This window comes from Mobula hypostoma, chromosome 14 (assembly GCF_963921235.1).
Source record: "Mobula hypostoma chromosome 14, sMobHyp1.1, whole genome shotgun sequence".
NCBI lineage: Eukaryota > Metazoa > Chordata > Chondrichthyes > Myliobatiformes > Myliobatidae > Mobula > Mobula hypostoma.
Window position 1 is genome coordinate 64,938,927 of NC_086110.1, and position 27,775 is coordinate 64,966,701.

The window sequence follows — 27,775 nt, forward strand, 5'->3', positions numbered from 1 at the left end:
ATAATGCTGTTTTCAATTGAGAGCATCTAGGGCCAACCAGTTCACTAGCATCCATCTTTGTAGATATAATTCAGCAATTCTGTTGTTGCCAAGATCAAAGTAATGAGTATTTCAATCTGTCCTTCAAGAAGCAGGATTCTACCACAGGACCAATTTGTCTGCATAATTGATACACCAAGATATTGTTCTTGTAAACAGTAGGGAACATCCATTCAAAGTTCAAATTTAAAGTAAACATATTATTAAAGTACACATATGTCACCAATCAACAAGCTGAGATTCATTTTCCTTCACAGTAATTACAAGAAGCACAGTAGAATCAACGAAAGACGGCACCCAATAGGACAGACAACCAATGTGCAAAAGAAAACAAACTGCAAATGCAAAAGTAAAAAACAGTATAATAATAAATAAACAAACAATAAATATTGAGAATGTGAGATGTAGAGTCCTTGAAAGTGAGTCCATAGGTTGTGGGAACAGTTCCATGACGGAACGAGTGAACTTGAAACTGATAGTTCCCCGACTCTCTTGACCGGTGACAACGAAGACCTATGAAGAGCAGATACACTCATCTGAAAGCTGATATATTCACAATAATGAACTTGGAATTCTGCAGCAACTGAATTTATTCCTTTACAATCCAAAATACTTTGAGATGCCTCTCTAATGAATATTTTCAATTAAAACATTAAAACATTCTTTAAGGTTGTTATAGCCAGGGGTGGTAATGAGGACAAGCTCCCACTACCTATTAAATGCTCCCAATGGCGTGCACCCCAAGTAGCCTCTGACAATTAAGTCCAGCTCCCGGGCTTCAAGTGTGGCTTAGCTACTAAGCTTGGCACAACCATTCTTACTGACAGGAGAAGGGTCAAAGGCAGGTTACTGGTGCATTAATACCAGTTGCTTCAGGCAGATGGAACTCATCAGCCGTGGTTGGCAGTTCCTCTAGAAAGGAAACTGATCTCAAACCTCTGCTGACTTGCGGCTATACCCACTCATGGGGAAGGCGTCAGGAGTAAACTCTGAGGGAAACATCCGGAGCTGGAGTCCCTAAAGCAATCCTTTTGAGTTCATCGCTGACTGGCAACTCCTGCGATACTGCTGGTGCGAAACTGTGTCAGTCTCTGCCGTTCCTTTGGGTACTTCAGAATCCTGGAGAAGGCAAGTTGCTAGATGGGCAACAGCTTGCTCTCCGTATTGTTATGCCCAGGCTTGTATATCTAGACAACTAGGATTCAACATTCATGGTGGACCCTGACCAACGAAGGCCCCAGTCAGTCCAAATCATCAAATAATATTATGACAGTAATGGCATTTTAATGATTACAGCTAATGATAGAATTTTAAAGGAGTGTTAAACTACCCTAAATTAATCCCCTAAGGCCAATTGTCCATTTGGCTCTGTTCTCTGCCATCGAAAAGTATTGGTCTAATCTATTAGTAAACGTCTCGGATAACAACTGCACGTTATGAGTGACAAAGGATGAGTATAAATGCCTGCTGGCATTCCAACTTCACAGATTTCTCTGCTTATTATAGCAAACGATATCTTCTTTAACAGACACATTTGCAAGGACAGTATTTATTCTCTCTCTCTGAGAAGGTGGTGGCGAGTCACCCAGAACCTGGCAGGCCTTCTGACCCCACTGCCAGAATACTGTTGGGGACGGAGCTCCCAGGATCTTGACCCAGTGATTGTGTAGGATGGTGCAAAAGGAAGAAAGTTAGTGGTGGTTCCATTCACCTTGTCCGTTTTAATTTTGTGTGCATCATTTGCAGCCATTATCGTAAATGTTCAGGTATTACTTACGCTGGAAACCTCCAGTCAAATTTCCAGTGTGAAACAATGTAACTCAGGTCATTGTTAGATTTAACTGTACAAGGTGATAAGAGGCATAGATTGAGTGGACAGCCAGAGACTTTTCACCTGGGGTGAAATGGCTAATAGAAGGGGACATAATTTTATGGTGATTGGAGGAAAGTATGGGGGGGGTGGTGGAAGGTTAGAGGTAATTTTTTTACACAGAGAATGGTGAGTGCATGGAACACTCTGCCAGGAGTGTTGGTAGAGGCATTAGGGATATATCAAAAACTCTTAGATAAGTATATGGGTGACAGAAAAATGGAGGTATAAGTAAGAGGGAAGGGTTAGATTATTAAAATTCACCTTAAGATTCAGCCTTTCCATTAATGTAGCAGATATTTAGTCATCAGCTTTGGTAAAGTTGCCTATATCACTGTGCTAATTACATTCTGTGACTGTATATGCTATTGCATTGATATGTGCTCTGTGTGACTGTATGTACTGTGTTTTGCACTTTGGCCCTGGAGGAACGATGCTTTGTTTAACTGTATACGAGGAGGGGAGGGGAGGAGAAGATGGCGGCACGACGCAGCACGCTCTGAATTGATATCGTATTTGTTAAATAGGGGCCATGCACAATCCTGATTTGGTGGAGACGGACGTGAGAACTACGGAGGAACATCTGGAGAAGCTTCTGAAATGCCTGCTTCGCGGCTGCTGCTACTGTGCGATCGAGAATCTCTGGAGGGGAAGGCCCCAAATCCTCAGCTTTGCCTATTGCCTGTTGCCGGGGCTGGGGTCGAAGCGCTCGGCAGAGATGGTGCTCGGTGCTCAGTGTCGGAGGGCTGGTCGGAAGCTCCAAGTTTTCGGATGGACTCAGAGTTGGACTGTGGTCGAGTGCTTCCAGGATGCTGCATCGGCAAGTTTGTGGTACTGGAAGCTCATGGCATGGAGAGTTTCTCCCTTCCACCGTCTGCGTGAAATGATGGGACTTTCGAGAAGCTTTGAGACTTTTTTTTTACCGTGCCCATGGTCTGTTCTTCATCAAATTACGGTATTGCTTACACTGTTGTAACTATATGTTATAATTATGTGGTTTATGTCAATTTTTTTTAGTCTTGGTTTGTCTTGTGTTTCTGTGGTATCATTCTGGTGGAACAAATTGTATCATTTCTTAATGCATGCAATACTAAATGACAATAAAAGGGGACTGCGTATCCTCATAACCTAATCTAATCTAATTTAATACATATGCATGGTTGATTGATAATTAAACGAATTTGAACTACGTTGTTGAGATGGATATAGAGGGCTATGGTCCAGGAGTGGGTTAATGGGACCAAGCAAAATAGCAGTTTGGAATTGCCTAGATGGGCTGAAGGGCCTGCTTTTCTGTGCTGTGCGGTTCTATGACTTTGAAAGTCAGTGCAAAAGACTAACACAGCGTTAGATCACACAGCAGTTCAAAACATCCCACATCAGATTTTATTGAGCTCTGGGTTCCAGTAAATGCTTTTAATAAAGGGTAGATATACTGAATATTTAATTATCACTTTGTTAGACAGTAACCTGTTTGGCAGCTCGGTGTGTACTTCTGGTGAATAACCAAGGAGCTGGTCTGCTGATGTAAGCTCAGTTACATGGTTGTTGGGATGTGAGATTCAATTAGATGAAATAGTTGGACTTCGGCCATATTCCACTGAGATACAACACTGGGCGGCACGGGAGGTCGTTCCTGCCTGTGGCCATCGAACTTGCAGCTCCTCCCGTGGAGGGTCAGACACCCTGAGCCAATAGACTGGTCCTGGACTTATTTTCCATCTGGCGTAGTTTGCATTTTGTCATTTGATTGTTTGTGGTTTTTGTATTGCTATATTTATGCTCTATTCTTGGTTGGTGTGGCCGTAACGAAACCCAATTTTCCTCGGGATCAATAAAGTCAGTCTGTCTGTCTGTCTGTCTGTCTGTCTGTCTGTCTGTCTGTCTGTCTGTCTGTCTGTCTATCTATCTATCTATCTATCTATCTATCTATCTATCTATCTATCTATCTATAAAAGCCTTGTCCACAAACTGTTTGGATTAGCATGAAATACTTCAGGTTCACCACTGAGTTCAAAAGTCAGGAAGTTATATTGCAACTTTAATTGGTTCACACAACATTGTGGGCCATGAGGCCTGTTGCTGCTAAACTGTTCTATGTTCTGTCTTTTAGGAAAGGGAATAAATTCCATTCTTGTCTATTGGTAATTCCAGAATCTCCACTGTCATTGACCAACTCATCTACAAAGTGAACAGAGACAACTCAGGGGCAAATACCAGTCACAGGGTGGTGACGAAGGCTTTTGGCTCAACGGCACTGAGTGTAGAGGTTAGGATGCTATGTTGTCATACAAGATGTTAGTGAGGCAGAATATAGAATATTGTTTTCAGCTTTGGTCACCCTGTTATGGGAAAGATGTTATTAAGCTGGAGAGAGTGCAGAAGGTATTTACAATAATTTTGCTGGAAATTGTGGAACTAAGTTAGGTTAAGCGGTTAGGACTTTAATCATTTGAAAGGTGGGGGGGGTGATCATATAGAGGTGAGTAAAATCATGAGGGCATAGATGGGGTGAACACACACAGTCTTTCCCCAGGGTCACAGAATGAAGAACGAGAGGACATAGGTTTAAAATGAGAGAGCAGAAATTTAATAGGAAACCAAGGGGCAATAAGAAAACATCAGAGGTTGGTAGGTATATGGAATGAATTGCCAGACAAAATGGTTGAAGCAGGCAAAGTATTTGTCAACATGGAACGGAGAGCAAGTTTGTAAATCTGGCAGGAACAAACTATGTTGGGTGTGGCGAGGGTGGAGTGCCGTGGGAGGGGTGTGGGACAGGTGTTAGAGACAGTGCCAGGGGTGGGAGGGGGTGATGCAGGCATGTGGGTGCAGACAGACCCAACTGTGAGACACCAAGCACGGCCATTTGATTCCAAGCAATTGGTTTATTGATTATTACAGAATGTCTGTCTGGCGTTTCCCACTCCCTCCCCTCTCCCTTCCCCTTTTTCCCAACCATGATTCCCCTCTCCCTGCCCCCTTCCCACTCTCAGTCCACAATAGAGACCCATATCAGACTCAGGTTTATCATTGCTCACATGGGAACTCAAGCTATATTTATGTGCCTAAGATTTCTGTACAGTGCTGAGCCCATTGCTATACACTCTGCTCACACATGACTGCAGAGACAACCACCCAAGTAACCATATTGTCGAGTTCACCGCTGACATGACAGATGGTCGGATTTATCACCAACAGTGAGACAACCTATAGCGAGAAGGTGGAAGAGCTTGAGGCCTGGTGGCAAATAAATAACCTCTTTCTCAATGACTACAAGAAAAAAACATGATTATCGACTTCAGGAGAACTTGCTCCACTCACCCCGCCCCCCGACCCCTTTACATTGGCAGCACAGTAGTGGAAAATGGACATAGTTTCAAACTCCTGGTGGTGTATATCTTGTGCAAACACTCACGGTCCCAGAATACACTCAGGAAAGCCTTTACTTTCTGAGGAGTCTGAAGAGACCTGGACTATGCTCATGCATACCCACATATTTCTTCAGATGTGTAGTAGAGAGCGTCCTGACATGCTGTATTACTGTATGGTACGGAAACTGCTCTGCGGCGGACAAGAAGGCTCTGCAACGGGTGGTCAAAACTGCCCAACATTACCTGTCACCCACAGTATATGTACAGAAAGCTGCCTGAAAAGGTCCAGTAACATCATGAAGGATCCCACCCACCCTGCTCACAGACTGTTTGTCCCACTCCTGTTCGGAAGGAGACTACATATCATCTATGCCAGGACCACTAGACTTAAAAACAGTTACTTTCCCCAAGCAGTAAGGCTGATCAACACCTCCACCCACTAACCCACCCCTCCATTTCCGCAACCCAACCACAACTACTTTATCGTTTCCTGTCAGTTACCTTACGTACAGACGCTCCTGTGTCTAGAGTCACTTTATAGACATACAATCAATTCTGTATATAAGCTGTCTTATGTATTTATATTTATTGTGTTTTTATTATTATTATTGTATTCTTAATCTTATTGTGTTTTTGCTCTTCTTCAGATCCTAAGTAATAATTATTTTATTCTCCTTTACACTTGTATACAAGAAATGGCATTAAACAATCTTAAACAATCTTGAACCAAACATAATGACTGTTCTTTACAGTATGAATGGTTGTTATGCACTAGCATTTCAGTGCATAACCCTGGAATCCTTTACTTTAAACTCTGGAAAGCAAACTGTGCTTTTCATTATAATGTCATGTAAACTGATTGAGTAGTTAGCTTGGTATATGAGTGTACAGTACAAGTAACCATTTTAAGCCAAGTTTCTGAAGCAGGAAACAGACCAATTTGACCAACATCATGTTTCTCTTCTACGGATGGCAAAGATGCAGAACGTATTACCAGATCTCAGCCATGTCCAGTGGACTGACCTTCAGGCAAGGAAGTTAGCTGATCATTCAATTCTGAATTGTACAAAACAAAATGCACTGCTTGCTGGAAATAAAGGCAAAGAAAAGCTGGGAATCCAATACAGTAAATGCTTGTGTCTAATATTCAGCTCTTGTGACAGAAAGTGGTGGACACCATCACAGGGAAAGTTCTCCCCACCATTGAATACATATACATGGAGCCCTGTCACAAGACAGCAGCATCTATCATCCAAGTCCCTCCACCACCTAGGCCAGAATGTACACACCATCAAGCTGAGAATCAGTTATTACCCGACCACCATCAGGCTCCTAAACCCAACAGACCCACTTTCAAGTGAATGAATCTCAGGGTAGCATAAGATAATATACTACTTTGATAATAAAGCAACTTTGAACTTTGAATAAACTTATTTTGAAATTTGAACAGTAGCAAGATCTTAGGGCAGGTCACACACTTGGGTCAGGTTTGTGCGTCTAAGCCAAGGAACTCAAAAATAATCTGTAATTCTCATAATTGAAATGACTTTGATGCTCTTCTTTTGTTTTTTTTGTTTTCTTTTGTGGCTCTTTGTTTCGTAGCTATCTGTAAGAAGATGAATCTCAAGGTTGTATAAGGTATACATATCTTAATAATAAATGTACTTTGACTTTGATTTTGAATTTATAAATTTATTAATTTGCCTTCAAATCAGTGGACCCAATTATAAAATGAAGGGATTATAAACTTACCCAAGTACCAAACATGGATTTAGTTGATCACTATGAACCAAACGACCCAAGTATAAATTTTTACACTTCGTGAGGCACTTTTCCCAATACTAGTCTTTCCATCAGTGCTTTGAAAAACATCTCATATCTATTTACACTTATTACTGTTATGAACCAAGATGCATTGTTGAATTCAAGGCTGCATACCAAACCATTTGTTACAGAGCTAATTATCTTATCAAACTAATCTTATAGAAAAGACCTTGTATTGAAAGGTGAAGTGATTAAGGAGAATATGAGGGGAAACTTCTTCACTCAGATGGTTGTGGATTCAACTTGGATTTCAATATTCATAAAGACCAAAAGACCATAAGACGTAGGAGCAGAATTAGGCCATCTGGCCCATTGAGTCTGCTTCGCCATTCAATCATGGCTGCTCCTTTTTTCCTATCTCCTCCTCAACCTCAGTTCCCGGATTTAGAAACATAGAAACCTAGAAAATAGGTGCAGGAGTAGGCCATTCGGCCCTTCGAGCCTGCACCGCCATTTATTATGATCATGGCTGATCATCCAACTCAGAACCCAGCCTTCCCTCCATACCCCCTGACCCCTGTAGCCACAAGGGCCATATCTAACTTCCTTTTAAACATAGCTAATGAACTGGCCTCAACAGTTGGCTGTGGCAGAGAATTCCACAGATTCACCACTCTCTGTGTGAAGAAGTTTTTCCTAACCTCGGTCCTAAAAGGCTTCCCCTCTATCCTCAAACTGTGACCCCTCGTTCTAGACTTCCCCAACATCGGGAACAATCTTCCCGCATCTAGCCTGTCCAATCCCTTTAGGATCTTATACGTTTCAATCAGATCCCCCCTCAATCTTCTAAATTCCAACGAGTACAAGCCCAGTTCATCCAGTCTTTCTTCATGTGAAAGACCTGCCATCCCAGGAATCAATCTGGTGAACCTTCTTTGTACTCCCTCTATGGCAAAGATGTCTTTCCTCAGATTAGGGGACCAAAACTGCACACAATACTCCAGGTGTGGTCTCACCAAGGCCTTGTACAACTGCAGTAGTACCTCCCTGCTCCTGTACTCGAATCCTCTCGCTATAAATGCCAGCATACCGTTCGCCTTTTTCACCGCCTGCTGTACCTGCATGCCCACTTTCAATGACTGGTGTATAATGACACCCAGGTCTCGTTGCACCTCCCCTTTTCCTAATCGGCCACCATTCAGATAATAATCTGTTTTCCTATTTTTGCCTCCAAAGTGGATAACTTCACATTTATCCACATTAAATTGCATCTGCCATGAGTTTGCCCACTCACCCAACCTATCCAAGTCACCCTGCATCCTCTTAGCATCCTCCTCACTGCTAACACTGCCACCCAGCTTTGTGTCATCCGCAAACTTGGAGATGCTGCATTTAATTCCCTCATCCAAGTCATTAATATATATTGTAAACAACTGGGGTCCCAGCACTGAGCCTTGCGGTACCCCACTAGTCACCGCCTGCCATTCTGAAAAGGTCCCGTTTATTCCCACTCTTTGCTTCCTGTCTGCTAACCAATTCTCCACCCACACCAATACCTTACCCCCAATACCGTGTGCTTTAAGTTTGCACACTAATCTCCTGTGTGGGACCTTGTCAAAAGCCTTTAGAAAATCCAAATATACCACATCCACTGGTTCTCCCCTATCCACTCTACTAGTTACATCCTCAAAAAATTCTATGAAATTCTAAAAATTCTAATTCTATTTCTCCCTGTAACCTTTGATGCCATGTCCAATCAAGAACTTAACAATCTCTGCCTTAAATACCCCAACGACCTGGCCTCCACAGCTGCATGTAGCAACAAATTCCTCAAATTCACCACCCTTTGTCTACGGAAATTTCTCTGTATATCTGTTTTGAAAGGGCACCCTTCTATTCTGAGTCTGTGCCCTCTTATCCTAGACTCTCTCCATCATGCCTCCCGGGTGCCAGGGTCAAGGATGTCTCTGATCGATTGCATGACATTCTGAAGTGGGAGGGTGATCAGCCAGATGTTGTGGTGCACATCGGTACCAATGACATAGCAAGGAAGAGTGAAGAGGTCCTGGACAGTGAGTATAGAGAGCTTGGTAGGAAGTTGAAAAGCAGGACCTCGAGGGTGGTAATCTCAGGATTGCTACCTGTGCTAGGTGCCAGTGAGGGTAGGAATAGGATGCTCTGGAGGATGAACAAGTGGCTGAGGAACTGGTGTAGGGGGCAGGGTTTCAGATTTCAGGATCATTGGGACCTCTTCTGGGGCAGGTGGGACCTGTACAAGAGAGATGGGTTACACTTGAACTACAGGGGGACCAATATCCTTTCAGGGAGGTTTGTTAATGCTATTGGGGGGGCTTTAAACTAGATTTGCAGGGGGATGGGAACCACAGTACCAGAGCTGACAGTGTGGCTGGGGTGAAAATAAATGATGTTAAAAGTTCAAGCAAATCCACTAATAGAAAGGTTGTGAGTGGTGGTAAAAATCTTCTGAGGTGTATATATTTCAATGCCAGGAGTATTGCGGGGAAGGCGGATGAGTCGAGGGCGTGGATTGACATGTGGAATTATGACGTTGTAGCAATTCGTGAAACTTTCTACAGGAGGGGCAGGACTGGGGCAGCTTAATATTCCAGGGTTCCGATGTTTCAGATGTGATCGAGGCAGAGGAATGAAAGGTGGGGGAGTGGCATTGCTTGTTAGGGAATATATTACAGCAGTGCTCAGGCAGGACAGATTAGAGGGCTTGTCTACTGAGTCCTTCTGGGTGGAGCTAAGAAACAGGAAAGGTATGGCCACATTAGTGGGATTGTATTACAGACCACCCAATAGTCAAAGAGAATTGGAAGTGCAAATCTGCAGAGAGATAGCAGGCAACTGCAGGAAACATAAAGTTGTGGTGGTAGGGGATTTTAATTTTCCATATATTGATTGGGTCTCCCATACTGTTAGGGGTCCAGATGGTTTAGAGTTTGTAAAATGTGTTCAGGAAAATTTTCTAAATCAATATATAGAGGGACCAACTAGAGGGGATGCAATATTGGATCTCCTGTTAGGAAATGAGTTAGGACAAGTGACAGAAGTCTGTGTAGGGGAGCACTTTGGTTCCAGTGATCATAACACCATTAGTTTCAACTTGATCATGGACAAGGATAGATCTGGTCCTAGGGTTGAGGTTCTTAACTGGAAGAAGGCCAAATTTGAAGAAATGAGAAAGGATCTAAAAAGCGTGGATTGGGACAGGTTGTTCTCTGGCATGGATGTGATCGGTAGGTGGGAAGCCTTCAAAGTGGAAATTGTGAGAGTGCAGAATTTGTATGTTCCTGTCAGGATTAAAGGCAAGGTGAATAGGAATAAGGAACCTTGGTTCTCAAGGGATATTGCAACTCTGATAAAGAAGAAGAGGGAGTTGTATGATGTGTATAGGAAGCAGGGAGTAAATAAGGTGCTTGAGGAGTATAAGAAGTGCAAGAAAATACTTAAGAAAGAAATCAGGAGGGCTAAAAGAAGACATGAGGTTGCCTTGGCAGTCAAAGTGAAGGATAATCCAAAGAGCTTTTACAGGTATATTAAGAGCAAAAGGATTGTAAGGGATAAAATTGGTCCTCTTGAAGATCAGAGTGGTCGGCTATGTGCGGAACCAAAGGAAATGGGGGAGATCTTAAATAGGTTTTTTGCGTCTGTGTTTACTAAGGAAACTGGCATGAAGTCTATGGAATTAAGGGAAACAAGTAGTGAGATCATGGAAACTGTACAAATCGAAAAGGAGGAGGTCCTTGCTGTCTTGAGGAAAATTAAAGTGGATAAATCCCCGGGACCTGACAGGGTGTTCCCTCGGACCTTGAAGGAGACTAGTGTTGAAATTGCAGGGGCCCTGGCTGAAATATTTAAAATGTCGCTGTCTACAGGTGAGGTGCCGGAGGATTGGAGAGTGGCTCATGTTGTTCCGTTGTTTAAATAAGGATCGAAAAGTAATCTGGGAAATTATAGGCCAGTAAGTTTAACGTCGGTAGTAGGTAAGTTATTGGAGGGAGTACTAAGAGACAGAATCTACAAGCATTTGGATAGACTGAGACTTATTAGGGAGAGTCAACATGGCTTTGTGTGTGGTAGGTCATGTTTGACCAATCTATTGGAGTTTTTCGGGGAGGTTACCAGGAAAGTGGATGAAGGGAAGGCAGTGGATATTGTCTACATGGACTTCAGTAAGGCCTTTGACAAGGTCCCGCATGGGAGGTTAGTTAGGAAAATTCAGTCGCTAGGTATACATGGAGAGGTGGTAAATTGGATTAGACATTGGCTCGATGGAAGAAGCCAGAGAGTGGTGGTAGAAAATTGCTTCTCTGAGTGGAGGCCTGTGACTAGTGGTGTGCCACAGGGATCAGTGCTGGGTCCATTGTTATTTGTCATCTATATCAATGATCTGGATGATAATGTGGTAAATTGGATCAGCAAGTTTGCTGATGATACAAAGATTGGAGGTGTAGTAGACAGTGAGGAAGGTTTTCAGAGCCTGCAGAGGGACTTGGACCAGCTGGAAAAATGGGCTGAAAAATGGCAGATGGAGTTTAATACTGACAAGTGTGAGGTATTGCACGTTGGAAGGAGAAACCAACATAGAACATACAGGGTTAATGGTAAGGCACTGAGGAGTGCAGTGGAACAGAGGGATCTGTGAATACAGATACAAAATTCCCTAAAAGTGGCGTCACAGGTAGATAGGGTCGTAAAGAGAGCTTTTGGTACATTGGCCTTTATTAATCAAAGTATTGAGTATAAGAGCTGGAATGTTATGATGAGGTTGTATAAGGCATTGGTGAGGCCGAATCTGGAGTATTGTGTTCGGTTTTGGCCACCAAATTACAGGAAGGATATAAATAAGGTTGAAAGAGTGCAGAGAAGGTTTATAAGGATGTTGCTGGGACTTGAGAAACTCAGTTACAGAGAAAGGTTGAATAGGTTGGGACTTTATTCCCTGGACCGTAGAAGAATGAGGGGAGATTTGATACAGGTATATAAAATTATGATGGGTATAAATAGAGTGAATGCAAGCAGGCTTTTTCCACTGAAGCAAGGGGAGAAAAAAAACCAGAGGACATGGGTTTAGGGTGAGGGGGGAAAAGTTTAAAGGGAACATTGGGGGGGGTTCTTCACACAGAGAGTGGTGGGAGTATGGAATGAGCTGCCAGACGAGGTGGTAAATGCGGGTTCTTTTTTAACATTTAAGAATAAATTGGACAGATACATGGATGGGAGGTGTATGGAGGGATATGGTCCGTGTGCAGGTAGTGGAACTAGGCAGAAAATGGTTCGGCACAGCCAAGAAGGGCCAAAAGGCCTGTTTCTGTGCTGTAGTTTCTATGGTTTCTATGGTTTCTATGGGAAACATCCTTACCACAGCTACTCTGTCTAGGACCTTCAACATTCGAAAGGTTTCAATGAGATCCCCTCATCCTTCTAAATTCCAGAGAATACAGATCCAGAGCCATCAATCGTTCCTCGTATGATAACCCTTTCATTCCTGGAATCATCCTTGTGAACCTCCTCAAGAGCAGTTTGGATGGGAGGAGTATGGAGGGCTATGGACTGGGTGCAGGTTGATGGGCCTAGGTATTTTAAATGGTTCAGCATGGACTAGATGGGCTGAAAGGCCTATTTCTTAACTTTGATTTTCTATGACTCTATGACTCTTTGATCAATTTATGATCACTGCATCATTCAGAGACTATCGTTATTTGCACAGATTTGTGCAATAACATTTAATACTTTGTACTTGACCACCAGCACTTGATGCACATGAATTTTTAGGCCTGTCATCGACTGGCATCTTGTCCTTGACTCCAAATTTACTTGCATTCCCTTGGCACACAACTCAAGGTCTGGAATAAGCTTTCTCTGAAATGGATCATGTCGAAAAATGTAAAACAACAAGGTAATGTTGAAGTCAACTTAGTGTAGATGCAAGAGATTCTGCAGGTGCTGGGAATCCAGAGTAACACACAAAATGCTGGAGGAACTCAAGTAGCATCCATGGAAAGGAATAAATAGTGAACATATCAGGGTGATATCCTTTATACGGACTTGAAAGGGTGGTGGAAGCCAGAATAAGAAAGTTGGGGGACGGCGGTGGGTAACGTTACAAGCTGGAAGGTGATAGGTGAAGGCAGGTGAAGAGGAAGGTGTGTGGGTGAGATAGGGGTTAGGCGAAAGCCTGATGATGTTCTGATAAAGGGCCTCAGCCTGAATCATCAACTGTTTATTCCCCTGCCAAATTTTTGGAGTTCTTCCGGCAGTTTGTAGGTACACATCAGACTCTGACTCCTTAGTTCTGAATACATCACCGTACAACTGGGATGTTGGACTTCCTAACCAGCAGACCTCATATAGACAGGATGAACAACCGTGCCTCCCTCCCCATCATCCTCGACACAGGTGTCCCCCACAGCTGTGCGCTAAGCACAATAAGCTGCATGCTTTGCTCATGCGTGACAGTATGGCCAAACACCCGAGCAAACACACCAAGTTCGCCAAAGACACGACAGTGATGGGGCTCATCACCCACGACGATGAGACAGCCTACAGAGAGGAGGTGGAAGAGTTCAAGGCCTGTTGCCAGGCAATTTCTTCCTTATTGTCAACAGGACAAAATAGATGGCTATCGATCTCAGAAGCCGCACTGATCACCCGCCCCCCGCCCCCCCATTACATCAGCAGCACAGCAGTTTCAAACTCCTGGGAGTGCACATCCCACGGAACCTTTCATGGTCCAAGAATTCATCCTTCACAGTAAAGAAAGCTCACCAACACCTTTACTTTCTGAGGGAGCTGGAGTGAACTGGACTTCTCACATCCATATTCACATCATCCTACAGGTGCGCAGTAGAGAGCATCACTGCTTGGTACAGAAATTCCACTGCAGCAGACAGGAAGACTCTACAACAGGTATCCAAAACTGCCCAATACATCGCTGGCACCAACCTACCAACCATCAAGGACATATAGACAGAAGGTGCCGGAAAAGGGCCAGTAACGTCATGAAGGATCTCACACACTGAGCTCATGGACTGCTTGTTCCACTCCCATCAGGGAGAAGGCTACACAGCATCTATGCCAGGAGCACTAGTCTCAAGAACACTTCCTTTCCCCAAGCAGTAAGGCTGATCAACACCTCCACCCACTAACTCCACCACTACTTTATTACTTCTCATTAGTCACTTAGTGTACTAACGTCATTCTTTGGACATACAATCAATCTACATATCAAAGATACCTTATGTATTTATATTTATTGAGTTTATTATTATCGTGTTCTTTATTTTTTGCGTCACCAGACTCAAAAGTAGTTACTTGCCCCAAGCACTAAGGCTGATCAACATCTCCTCCCACGAACCCACCTATCCACATACCCAACTTTACTTTACTTTACTGTTCGCCAAACAATTGATACTCGAGCGTACAATCATCACAGCGATATCTGATTCTGCGCTTCACGCTCCCTGGAGTACAAGTCGATAGTAAATAGTAAAAATTTAAATTATAAATAATAAATAGAAAATTGAAAAGGGAAGTAAGGTAGTGCAAAAAACCAAGAGGCAGGTCCAGATATTTGGAGGGTACGGCCCAGATCCGGGTCAGGATCCATTCAGCAGTCTTATCACAGTTGGAAAGAAGCTGTTCCCAAATCTGGCCGTATGAGTCTTCAAGCTCCTGAACCTTCTCCCGGAGGGAAGAGGGACAAAAAGTGTGTTGGCTGGGTGGGTCATGTTCTTGATTATTCTGGCAGCACTGCTCTGACAGCGTGCGGTGTAAAGTGAGTCCAAGGACGGAAGATTGGTTTGTGTGATGTGCTGGGCAACTACCACTATTTTAACATTTCCTGCCAGTCACCTTATGTACACTCCTGTGCTTATCATCACTTACTGGACATAACAATCTATCCTTGTTTATAAGCTATTTTATGTATTTATATTTATTATATTTTTGACTATTATTGTGTTCTTTGACTTATTCTGTTTTTTTGTGCTGCATCAGATCTGGAGTAACAATTATTTCATTCTCCTTTACACTTGTGTACAGAAAATTACATTAAGCAACCTTGAAAATTGAATCTTGACCCTCCATTCACCACCAGGGTTGTACACTCACGTAATCACTCCTTTAACCCTGTTCAGGTACTCAGTATAGCTTTTATCACCGGGGTCAAGTTATCCTGGAGTGACGTTCATTCTTCATGATCAACAGTTTAGATAAATGACTGTCAAGTCCTTCTGAAATGTATCAAATACAAGTCTTACTCTGCTGTGATTACCTTCTATACTTGAGCTCGATAATGTCCTCTCATATGTCAAATATTAAATGTGTATCCAGTTTAAACTCGTGTATGACTTTGCCCTTTCCTTTAAACAAGCATGAGACCCCCTCTATGTACCTGTAATGAATTGTATGAGTATTCCTAGCATCAGAGTGCATACGATGTCAGGACGTAGAGAAGTAAAAAATGGAACTCTGTTGAACAAACGGGTTGTTCAATCTACAGCAGTGTCCAAGTAACATCAGTATTACATGGTGTCAGAAGAAATTGTGAAAAAAAAGGAAGAGAAGACACGTAAAAGATGTCACAGTTACAGCCACAGTCAAGTTTAAGCCTACAGGGTAATCTTGCTGAGAACTGGAAAATATGGATCCAAAAGTTTAAGCTGCTTTGCACCGCTAGCGGCATAGCTGAAAAGACGGAGAAAGTGCAATGTGCTATGTTTCTGCACGTAGCGGGAGAAGAGGCAATAAAGGTTTGCAACACGTTTGTCTTCCAAGATGACGAGCAAGATAAAATTGAAGTGTTGAAAAAGTTTCAAGATTACTGCGAACCGAGAAAAAACCTACCGTACACCCGACACCGGTTTTTCACAAGGGCTCAAAGACCAATAGAGACCATAGACACCCATGTAACAGATTTGAAGAACAAGGCAAAAGACTGTGAGTTCGGACAACTGCATGACTCTTTAATGCGTTTCAGGATTGTATGTGGCATACTGGATCATCAAGTGAGAGGCAGGCTATTGAGAGAGGTGGATCTTACATTAGAAAAGGTAATTGATGTTTGCCGTGCCAGCAAGATCACGTCAAATCAGGTTAAAGTGCTCAATGAAGAGAATGAAGAGAACAAAATTAAAACTGTGTAAACTGACAAGAGTAGGACAAAGCCAGCTCCACAGGATGATCAAAAGGACTTTAACTGCAACAGATGTTGTTATAAACATGGATACAGAAAATGTCCAACCTTTGGTCAGACATGCAAGTTATGTCAGAAAAAAGATCACTTTGCAAAGATGTGCAAATCGAAGGAGCACGCAAGGAAAATGCATGCTGTGGAACAGAGTGAGGGCAACAGTGACATGTTCATTGGCACAGTTGAAGTGGAACAGGAGGTATGCATCAAGACTATTGACAATGCAGAGATGGAGAATGAAGATGATTGGACTCAAGATCTGATAATAAACAGGAGGAATGTGACATTTAAGCTTGATAAAAGTGCAAGGTAATGTCAGCAGAAACATTCAACTCACTGGACATCAGAGGAAGACTGAGAAAATCCACCTGCAAGCTTGTTGCATATTTTGGCCACAAGACGGTGCCATTGGGCAAAAAACACTCACCTGTGTATACAAAGGTCAAAAATACAAGATCGAGTTTGAAATAGTGCAGCGACATGTTTCAGCAATACTGGGCAAAGCAACATGCACAAAGCTAGGCCTGGTGAAGCGAATTTACACTGTTGAAAAAGAAAATGACATTCTCAGAAACTTTGATGACTTGTTTTCTGGATTAGGATGTTTACCAGGGAAACACCATATCCAGATTGATCCAACTATTGCACCAGTCATGCATGCCCCGAGAAAGATTCCAGTAGCTCCCAGGGATCAAGTAGTGGAGGAGCTACACAGAATGGAACAGATGGGAGTCATAACAAGACAAATAGAACCGACCGACTGGGTGAATAGTATGGTGACAGTGGTCACAGAAAAAAGCCAAGGATTTGCATGGATCCACAAGATCTCAGCCAGCCATCAAAAGAGAGCACTATCCGCTGCTCACGGTTGAAGAGGTTGTCTCCCGCATGCCTAATGCAAAATACTTTTCAGTATTAGATGCAAATCAAGGTTTCAGGCAGATCAAGCTGGATGAAGAAAGTTCCAAATTATGCACTTTTAACACGCCCATAGGGAGATATTGTTTCCTGTGTCTACCCTTTGGGATTTCTTCTGCATCAGAGGTATTCCAGAGATCCGTGGCACAAACTATTGATGATTTGATGATATGGGGTGACACAATTGAGGAACGTGATCAGAGACTGAGGAAGCTCCTGGAGAAAGCACGTGAGTACAACCTAAAACTGAACAAAAGTAAATGTAAGATCAGAACTACAGAGATCAAATACATAGGTCATGTATTCAGCGCTGATGGGCTAAAACCAGATGATGACAAGGTCAGAGCTGTGGTACAGCTACCACCACCCGAAGACAAGCAAGAACTATTGAGGTTCATGGGCATGATACAGTATCTTGTCAAATTCATTCCCAACTTATCAGAGGTCAGCGCTCCACTCCGAAAGCTACTAGAGAGCAACACTGAATGGCATTGGGAAGACGAACAAAAGAAAAGTTTTGACACATTGAAGCAGTTGGTTACCAATGCACCAGCACTCACGTTCTATGATGTCAATAAACCAGTGACCATGTCTGTGGATGCCAGTTCAGAGGGAATAGGAGTTGTTATATTGCAGGATGGGAGGCCTGTGGCGTATGGATCACGAGCACTTACGGACTGTCAATGCCGTTATGCTCAAATCGAGAAGGAATTACTCGCCATAGTTTATGGGTGTGAGAAGTTCCACCAATATGTATATGGCAAAGAAATCCAGGTTGAGAGTGATCACAAACCACTTGAGAGCATCTTCAAAAAGCCACTCCACCAAGCTCCTACAAGGCTGCAAAGGATGCTTCTCAGGCTACAGAGGTACACTGTCACAGTCACCTATAAGCCAGGAAAAGAACTGTACATCGCTGATGCTTTGAGCCGTGCTTACCTCAAAGAGCAAAAGGAAGAGTTGCTAGGAAGAGAGCAGGAGGTCAACTGGGTTACACCTCAGCTATCCATCTCTGAGGAGAAGTTGAACATGTTCAGGAAAGCGACTACAGATGATCCTGAAATGCAAATGCTAAGAGACATTACAATGGATCGATGGCCAACAGAAAGAAAAGATGTTCCAAAGGAAATGCAGAAATACTGGACATTTAAAGAGGAAATCAGCTATGCATCAGGACTAATGTTCAAAACGATAAAACTCATCGTACCAAACCAAATGAGACAGGAAATGCTCAACAGAATTCATGAGTCACACCTGGGGATAGTGAACTGTAAAGAAAGAGCAAGGGACATTCTCTATTGGCCAGGCATGTCAACTCAGATAGAGGACATTGTGTCTCAGTGTGCTGTCTGTAATGAAAACAAAAACAGCAATCCAAGAGAGCCTCTGCTTCCCCACCCACTACCAGGAAGACCATGGGAGAAGATTGGCACAGATCTCTTTCACTACAATGGTGCAGAATATCTGCTTTGTGTGGACTACTATTCAAAATATCCAGAGATCACCAAGTTAAGTGACACGTCCAGTCGAGGTGTCATTACCGCAATGAAGTTAACATTCACAAGACATGGGATTCCAGATATTGTCGTTAGTGACAATGGTCCACAATATGCCAGTGGTGAGTTCAGAGGGTTCTCGAAAAGCTGCGAATTTCAACATGTTACTTCCAGTCCGGGGCACGCTCAGTCTAATGGACAAGCAGAGAGAACCGTACAAACTCAAGAACATGCTCAAGAAGGCACATAGCGGCAACGGTGACCCTTACATTGCTCTGCTTGAATACCGCAACACACCGATTGAGGGTGTGGGGTTCTCTCCTGCGCAGCTGTTGATGGGACGTTGTCTGAACTCCAAACTGCTAACATGCACAACTCTACTGACTCCTGAAGGTAATACTCAAGTACATGACAAGCAAAAGTACAAGCAAGTAAAGCAAAAGAGCTACTATGACAGACATACAAGACAGTTGCCAGATCTGCATACAGGTGAAAATGTCAGAATACAGAGAGGAGACACTTGGCAACCAGCTGTGGTTGTGAACAGACATCAGCAACCAAGATCCTTCATAGTTCGCTCGCCGGATGGAAGAGTCCACAGGAGGAACAGGAAGCATCTGCTGAAGACAGGCGAGAGGGAGTTTCCACGTACAGATACACAGGACATTTCCACATACACAGACATGGAATCAAACGACACCAAGAGTGATGCAGACCGCAAAGACACAGAGGTTACTCGAGAGACTGACACGGATGAAGGACAAGCACGGTCACAGTTGTATCACACACGGTCTGGGAGACAAGTCAAACCTCCAGCTAGATACAGAGACTAGACATACATACAGTCTCACACCGTTTGGGGCAAAGTCACACATGTTATAACTTCCAAGGTGTGAAATAAAAGATTTATTAGTCTATGTTAGTAAAAGAAAATACACTGCTGTTAGTATTGTAAGATACAATGCAGAATACAGTACAAGAAGTTAAGATTTTTTTAGTTTATGTCATGGTTGTTGCACTGTAAGAAGGGCATACCTAGAGGCATTGTTTTGGTAATTCACAGTGTTGTAAAAAAAAATCTTGAGAAGGGGGATGTAATCTATTGTGTGAGTATTCGTAGCGTCAGAGTGCGTATGACGTCAGGACATAGAGAAGTAAAAAATGGAAGTCTGTTGAATAAACGGGTTGTTCAATCTACAGCGGTGTCCGAGTCACATCAATATTACAGTACCGTCTGCTCTTTTAATTCTGATTTCTTGCAAACTCACCTTCTCCCCACAAATGCATGGGCCACCATATTGCCCTCTCAAACCCTGTGCTTATCTCTAGGGGTGTAGAAGATGGAACTGCTGCCCCACGGTTCCAAGCACCCTGATCTAGTGAGACCTCTGCTACTGTACTTGTGGAGTTTGCACATTCTTCCCATTACCACTTGGGTTTCTTCTGGATGCTGTTTTCACGTGCCAAAGATTTGCTCATAGATTGTTTGATTGGATACTGTAAACTATCTCCAGTATAGATGGATGGCAGGAGTTGATGACCACATAAAATTAAACAACTGGACAATACGTGAGGGAATGGGATTGATAGATTTGCTGACAGCCAATATAGATTTGCCCTTCAGTGTCCTAAGGAAATGCAAAGTCTCTGCAGCGTTAAGAACTGGGATGTGTCATGTGATATGACATTAGTGTTCATGAGATGACCCTTGAAATAAAAGATTTCTTTCTGGAGTTCTACCTGAGATACAGGAGCCAATGGAAAGTCTGCTCATGAACACAAGTGATTCTGCAACTGCAGGAGATCCTGAGCAACACACACAAAATGCTGAAGGAATGCTGAAAAGTAGTATGCTCGCCAAAATCAAGGTCATCCAAGAATGGATCAAATTTCGCATTTGCTCAGCTCAGTTTTCCCAAGAAATTTTTGATATATTGTAGATGTTCATGGTACCACGCAGAATTGTTGTATTACACATCATCTCTATGTTAGAAAAACATGACCTTATAACCGCAAGCAATTCCATTACTCATGTGGTGATCATGGACTTTGCCCAGAGTCTACTGAGCTTTTAATGTACCCCAGCAGCAAAACCCTGCAATCAAGTGTTTGTATCGTAAACCCATATGTTCATTTATCAGGTTTTCTAGTTATTCAATAAATTTGTTTTTTTAGATACACAACAGAACTTTGAAATAAGTAACTGATACTTCAAGGACTCTTCTGACCAACCTACAAGATGGACACAAGGACTTGTGGTGGCTAATGCAACGTTGTTGATTGACCTAGATACTGAGCATCATGAGAGACTTTCAACTGTTGATCTGCAGAGTTCTGTTTGCATTGGACCAAGTACTGATCCTTGTGTTGAGATATTTATTTCATTGACAATGGAATTATAATGTAAACAGTGAGAAATTTCATATTCAGGATATTTAAGCTACTGTGACTGATAGCCTAATGTAACAGTGTGGGCATGAATAGTTCTTCAGGCTTCCCACAGATACGTTCTTGGCTTGGTCATGTTTCCCTTAGGTTCACCCATACATTTCTGTCAAACCACCACTTCACTCCAAGGAGCAGAGGAAAGATATTTATCTGCCACTCATGGGCCCCGTGCGACAGAGTTCACAATCCGAATGACTAACGCATCTCCAAACCTCAGAAACACCGTTCCTTACAGTCTCACTGAAACATGGTCACGGTCAAGCCATTCCGGCGGAAGTCATCCGCTAGCTGCTTAGAGTGTCGGATTTTTCCAGAGAGTGCTTCAAAAACATCATTTTGGTCAGCTGCCGTTGCTACCTTGTAAATAAATTCCTCCAAGTACTCCAAGCCATTCAGCCCAAGGTTAACTCCACAACCTGGAAGCAGGAATGAAGTGACACTGGTTAACAGAGCTGCTAACAGCGTAGAGAATATCATGCACACAAGAGATTCTACAGACATTAAAATTCTTCAGCAACATGCCTGAAATGCTGATTATTTATTTCCCTCCATAGATGCTGCCTGAACTGCTGAACTTAAAGTCAAAGTTCAAAGTAAATTTATTATCAAAATACTGTATGTATATGTCACTATATACCACCAGATATTCAATTTCTTGCAGGCATTCAAAGTAGAACAAAGAAATACAATAGAATGCAACGAAGTACAACAGAATCCACAAAAAAACACATTCTGCATTCTCTTACTGCTTTTTTCTTGTGCTTCCGGTGTTGTGAAAACTGTAAAGTTTTTAAAAGTTACAAAGTTTTCATGGTACCTCAGTATATATGACAATAAGAAACCAATTGCCAATCTTTGATGGTAACATATTGATGCCCTCGATATTCTGGGTGACAGAAGATATGAGTTTAAATGATTATCAAGACAGATATTCCTGTTCAAAAGTCCTAGTTTCTGCAGTCATGTGTTGTAAAACATTGCACAATTTTTTGCATGAATAGTTTAGACAACTTTGTCACTACCATGGTGTAGCTACAAGAAGTTTGATCATGCTTTCAGTCATGTTTCTAATTGCAATCAATGGGGATGACACTTCCGCCTCAGAGTTGAAGTAGTTTGAACAGACTGAGGAGCTTAGAGGTGTTACATTCAGAAATGGGAAGGGTGAACAGTTTTAAGTTCCTGGGTGACAACACCTCAGAAGATCTAAGTTTCAGGCCGAGACCATCCTGATGAAGGTTCTCGGCCCAAAATGTCGACTGTTTACTCTTTTCTGTAGATGCTGCCTGGCCTCCTGAGTTCCTCCAGCACTTTGTGTGTATTGCTTTGGATTTCAGTCATCTGCAGATTTCCTCCATGGCCCAGCATATTGATTCAATTACAAAGAGGGCATGCCAGAGGCTATACTCCTTTAGGGGTTTAGGAGATTTTGCATGTCACTAAAATGCTAGTAGATTACTACAGCCATACTGTAGAGACCATCCTAACTGGTTTCATCACCATCTGCTATGGAGGGTCCACTGCAAATAATCCAAAAAAGCAGCTGAGAATTATAAACTCAGAAGTGGAGACTAGCCTCCCCACCATCGAGGACATCGTCAGAAAGTGATGAATCGAAAAGGAGGCATCCATCATTAAGGATCTCCACCACCCAGGGCATGCCCTTTTCTCATTGCTAACATCAGAGAAAACCAATTTCCCCCGGGATCAATAAAGTATGACTATGACTATGAGAGAAGAGGTACAGGAGCCTAAAGACACACACTCTAGGAACAGCTATAAAAACATAAAGTATACATTATATAAACTCTCTCTAAAATTGTATATATTATTTATATTATATATAAAATGCAGATATATACTATATATTATAATTTATAGTATAAATAGTATGTTTATGTATTACAGTGTACTGCTGCTGCTGCAAAACACACTTCACCACATGTCAGTGATATTAAACCTGATCCTAATTTGATTTTGATTCAGATTGTGAGCTCAAAATGAATGATAGGCAAACTTCCTATCATGTACTTTAATGGAACCAAGCTTTGTACTCCATGACTAGTTAATTTCATGAACTATTCAGTAACCAGGACAATTCCAGGTTTGATATCTACTCTAGTAGGTATCCAGGAAGTAGAGGACAATTCTTATTCGTGTTCCAGAACTAAGAAGATAGGATAGACCAGGCAGAAATAAATCTGATCGTTCAATTCCAATTATTACCCATGTTTTGTCCAAAATGAAACATATTATTGAGCTATTAGCCATGAGAGTCAATTTGTAAATAATTAATGAAAACACAAGCCTACAAAATCAAACTGTGATTTCTACTAACCACAATGATTCATAAACTATTTTTTTTAAAGATTGTGGAACACTAAAAATGTCTGCATCTATCAAAATATCTTAAAATTTAACAGCCAGTCACCTACTTTAATAGTTTTCATGAACTTCAGAATCAGAAATAGAATCAGCTTTAATATCAATGCCATATATGGTGAAATTTGTTTTTGCAATATATTACATTACATATAAAAACTGTGAATTACAGTAAGTATATAATTATATTAAACAGTTAAATTAAGTAAGTAATGTAAAAAGGTAGTGAGGTAGTGTTCATGGTTCAATATCTATTCAGAAATCTAATGGCAGAGGGGAAAAGCTGTTCCTGATTTGTTGAGTGTGTGCCTTCAGGCTTCTGTATCTCCTTTCTGATGGTAGCAATGAGAAGAGGACATGTCCTGGGTGGGGCGGGGTTCCTTAATGATGGATGCTGCCTTTTTGTGCCATCACTCCTTGAAGATGTCCTGGATATTGTAGAAGCTAGTGCCCATGATGGAGCTGACTTGAGTTCACAGCTTTATGCAGCATCTCTTGATCCTGTGCAGTAGCCACCCTATTCCCCCCCACCTCCAAACTTTCAAGAGAAATAAATAATGAAGCAGCATTCTTTACAAAATGTGGTTGTAGCTTGCCTCTGAAAAATATTGATTGACGTCATCTCACCTAAGGCAGGATTGCAGTGGAACAAGTTTCATCTCACCAGTCATGTAACCTCTTGTAGAGTTTCTACCAACTTAGAGATGTTAAAAGGTCTCAACTAAAAAGTTAATAGTGCACCATTTCTTGGGAAATGGTGCAGTTGTTTTCTTCCAGAATGACTTTACAATATTATAAGAAATTACTTGCATTATCCAAGGAGAAAAGGCAAATTGTCACAACTTTGTTGGTTGCCTAATCTTGAATGCTCCACACAAATGTTTGGTGAAAGCCAAAGCAACTTTCCATAAAAGGAAAACTCTTATATATTGATTTTACTCAGAAACGCAGCACGGAACAGGCCCTTATGACCAACGAGCCACATCACCTAACAATCCACCGTTTAACCCTAGCCTAATTACAGGACAATTTACAATGACCAATTAACCTACTAATCAGTACGTCTTTGGACTGTGGGAGGAAACTGGAGAACCTGGAGGAAACCCGTGTGCTGACAGAAAGAACGTCCAAACTTCTTACAGATGCTGGATTTCATCTCCAAACTCTGATGTCCTGAGTTGTAATAGCATCACGCGAGCTGCTATGCTACCATGGTGGTCCCAACTCTGTATGCTTAAGGAAGGGAAGAGCGGATTAATTAATTAGCTCTTTCAAGCAGATGGCACGGGACAACGGGCTGAGTGGCCTTGCACAGACTATTTGTAGAAGGCACAGACAGTACTGGACGTTGATGAAACTTCTCTTCGTCACATTTTGTTTAATTGAACCCTCATGGCTAGTAGAAGGAAGATGTGATTTCCTCTTATACAGTGAAGAGCTTATCTTGCATACGATTCACACAAATCAAATAATCTAAGTTAACACACACACAAAATGCTGGAGGAACTCAGCAGGTCAGGCAGCATCCATGGAAATTAATAACAAGTCAGTGTTTCGGGCTGAGACCCTTCTTCAGGACTGGAAAGAAAGGGGGTAGATACCAGAATTAAAAGTGTGGGGGGGTTGGGGAGGAGGATAGCGAGAAGGTGATAGGTAAAGCAAGGTAAGTAGGAAAGGTAAACGGCTAGAGAGGAAGGAATCTGATAGGAGATGAGAGTGGACCATAGGAGAAAGGAAGGAGGAGGGGACCCAGGGAAGGTGATAGGCAGGTGAGAAGAGGTCGGAAGCCAGAGTGGGGAATAGAAGAAGAGGGGGAGGAGGAGTGATATTTTCTTACTGTACAGAGAAATCAATATTCATGTCATGAGGTTGGAGGCTACCCAGATGGAATATAAAGCATTGCTCCAACACCCTGAGGATGGCCTCATCTTGGCACAAGAGGAGACCATGGACTAACATGTCAGAACAGGAATGGGAATCAGAATTAAACTGTTTTTACAAATGAGAGAAAATCTGCAGATGCTGAAAATCCAAGCAACACACACAAAATGCTGGAGGAACTCAGCAAGCCAGGCAGTATATATGGAAAAAAGTACAGTCGACATTTCAGGCCCAAACCCTCCTTCCAAAACAGTCCTGCCGAAGGGTTTTGATCCAAAACGTCAACTGTAATTTTCTCCATAGATGCTGAGTTCCTCCAGTATTTTGTGTGTTTTGCTTAAAATGTTTTTGTTTTTTTCATTCAGAATTTAAATTATTTATAAATAACTCTTTTAAATGTCAGATTCTTCACTCCTGAAGCCAAAATTCATAAACTCAGATTGACCGCTGCTACTGATTGGCTGCGTATTTAACAAAAGAATGACTAACAAGCCAAATAAGAACATTTATAAGAGATTGTTCCCCTTCATTGCACCAGTACATTACCTGTATCAAAGTTTAAGACTCTAGCTGCTTCGCCTTCTATGGTGACGACAACATTATCTCCTTCAATGTAAGCTGCCGTGACCCTCCTGTGTGACAGCATGATTTCAAATAATCTTCGGCTGCACTGTAGAAGGTGAATCGTCAGGTCATTCACCCTGGGTTCAATGTCCGTTTTGTATGCATTGAAGGATTGATGAAATATATTCTTCATTATCTGTAAGGAGAAAAGGAATTTGCAGTGAGATACATCCATCTATTGAGCGAGGACTTGAGCAGCTAGTAGAGTTGCTGTCTCACAGCTCCTGCGACCTAATTTCGAATTTGATCTCTGCTGCTGTCAGTGACCGTATCTTTCAGATGACAAACAAGGGAAAATCTGCAGATGCTGGAAATCCAAGCAACACACACAAAATGCTGGAGGAACTCAACAGGCCAGGCGGCATCTAAGGAGAAGAGCACAGATGACATTTCAGGTCAAGTCCCTTCAGGTGCTCCAGTTTTCTCCCACATCCACAGGACATGTGGGTTGGTAGGTTAATTGGTCACTGTAAATTGCCCCTAGTATGTCAAGGAGCTGATGGATATATGAGAACAAAATGGAATTAGCGCAGTTGATGGTTATTATGGATTTTGAGCTGTAGGACCTATTTCTGTATGACTCTATGAGAAGCAATTTATAGGCAAGTCACAAAATGAAGAGAACAGCAGAAGACATCCAAAAGTTCCTATAATAGGGTTCACCACATGTCAAGAATGAGTGGGGCCAATGTCTGTGGTTAAGTTGATGGGCTAGGAATCCATGGCATAATGATTGGGAGACAAGTTCTGTTAAATAAATAAAGCTGGGAAAGTTAAAGGAAGTGGTCAGTCAGTGACCATAGAAAAACCATAAGAGCTGATCATTCAACCTATAAGCCTATTCCACCACTCAAAACCATCAGCGTTGATCCTTTATCTCTCTCCCTGTGCCTTGAGTCAAGCAATATTTCAACCTCCTTAAATTTATCCAGAAACTTGGACTCCACTGACTCGAAAGGTTCACGATCCTCTGAAGACATCTTTCACATAAATCCTAAATGTCCTACCCAAGAATGAAACCCTTCACTCTAGACCTCTTAACCAGGGGAAGCATCATTCTCTGCATTTGGTCTATCTAGCCCAGTCAGCATTTTCTATCCAACAAATAAGTGGGTTATCAAAATAATTCCATTAGTTTCATTTAGGGAAGGAAATCTGCCTCCTTATTCTCTCTGGTTTGGAAGCGACTCTTGACTTTTGCATCAGTGTTGATTGTTGCTGCCATCAGGAAGAAGGTACAGGAACCTCAGGACTCAGATCACTAGGTTCAGGAACACTTAACACACCTCAACTATCAGACTCTTGAACCAGAAGGGATAATTTCTCTCAACTTCAATTGTCACTCAACTTCACCTATCCCATGACTGAACTGTTCCCACAACCTATACACTCACTTCCAAGGACTCTTCATCTCAATATTTATTATTTATTATTTTTTTTCCTTTTATATTTGCGCAGTTTGTTGTCTTTTGTACACTAGTCATGCACCCTGCTGAGTGCGGTCTTTCATTGATTCTATTATGGTTATTGGATTTACCATGTATGCACGCAAGGAAATGAATTGCAAGCTTGTATATGGTGACATATATGTACTTTGATAATTAATTTACTTTGAACTTTGGACTTTAATTTCTAACTGTTCTCAAAATATTTTCATAAGCTAATGGCTCGTTACCACTCAAGGTCACCTAGGGATAAGCAATGAAAATTAGGATTTACCAGAAAAAACCTACAGTACAGTCTCCACTGGGCTGTAAAA

General features: G+C 42.1%; 2 protein-coding genes across 3 annotated transcripts in view; one reads left to right on the plus strand and one right to left on the minus strand.

Moving 5' to 3' along the window:
* LOC134356332 (uncharacterized) overlaps positions 1 to 27,775 on the plus strand; it is a 50,961-nt gene that overhangs the window by 13,528 nt on the left and 9,658 nt on the right. The window contains exon 2 of one of the 2 annotated variants that reach the window (XM_063067220.1): positions 2,437 to 11,287. The exons of the other annotated variant lie outside the window; for it this stretch is intronic. Within the exon in view, the coding sequence (XP_062923290.1) occupies positions 9,713 to 11,002 (1,290 nt within the window). The 5' untranslated portion in view covers positions 2,437 to 9,712 and the 3' untranslated portion in view covers positions 11,003 to 11,287. Of the gene's footprint in view, positions 1 to 2,436; positions 11,288 to 27,775 lie in introns of those variants that run through there. 2 annotated transcript variants of the gene reach the window in all.
* Positions 20,721 to 27,775, minus strand: part of si:dkey-234i14.6 (uncharacterized) — a 136,286-nt gene continuing 129,231 nt past the window's right edge. Inside the window, exons 4-5 of the mRNA XM_063067221.1 lie at positions 25,939 to 26,152; positions 20,721 to 21,545 (exon numbers count right to left, since the gene is read on the minus strand). Coding sequence (XP_062923291.1) covers positions 21,367 to 21,545; positions 25,939 to 26,152 — 393 coding nt within the window. The 3' untranslated portion in view covers positions 20,721 to 21,366. The remainder of the gene's footprint in view (positions 21,546 to 25,938; positions 26,153 to 27,775) is intronic.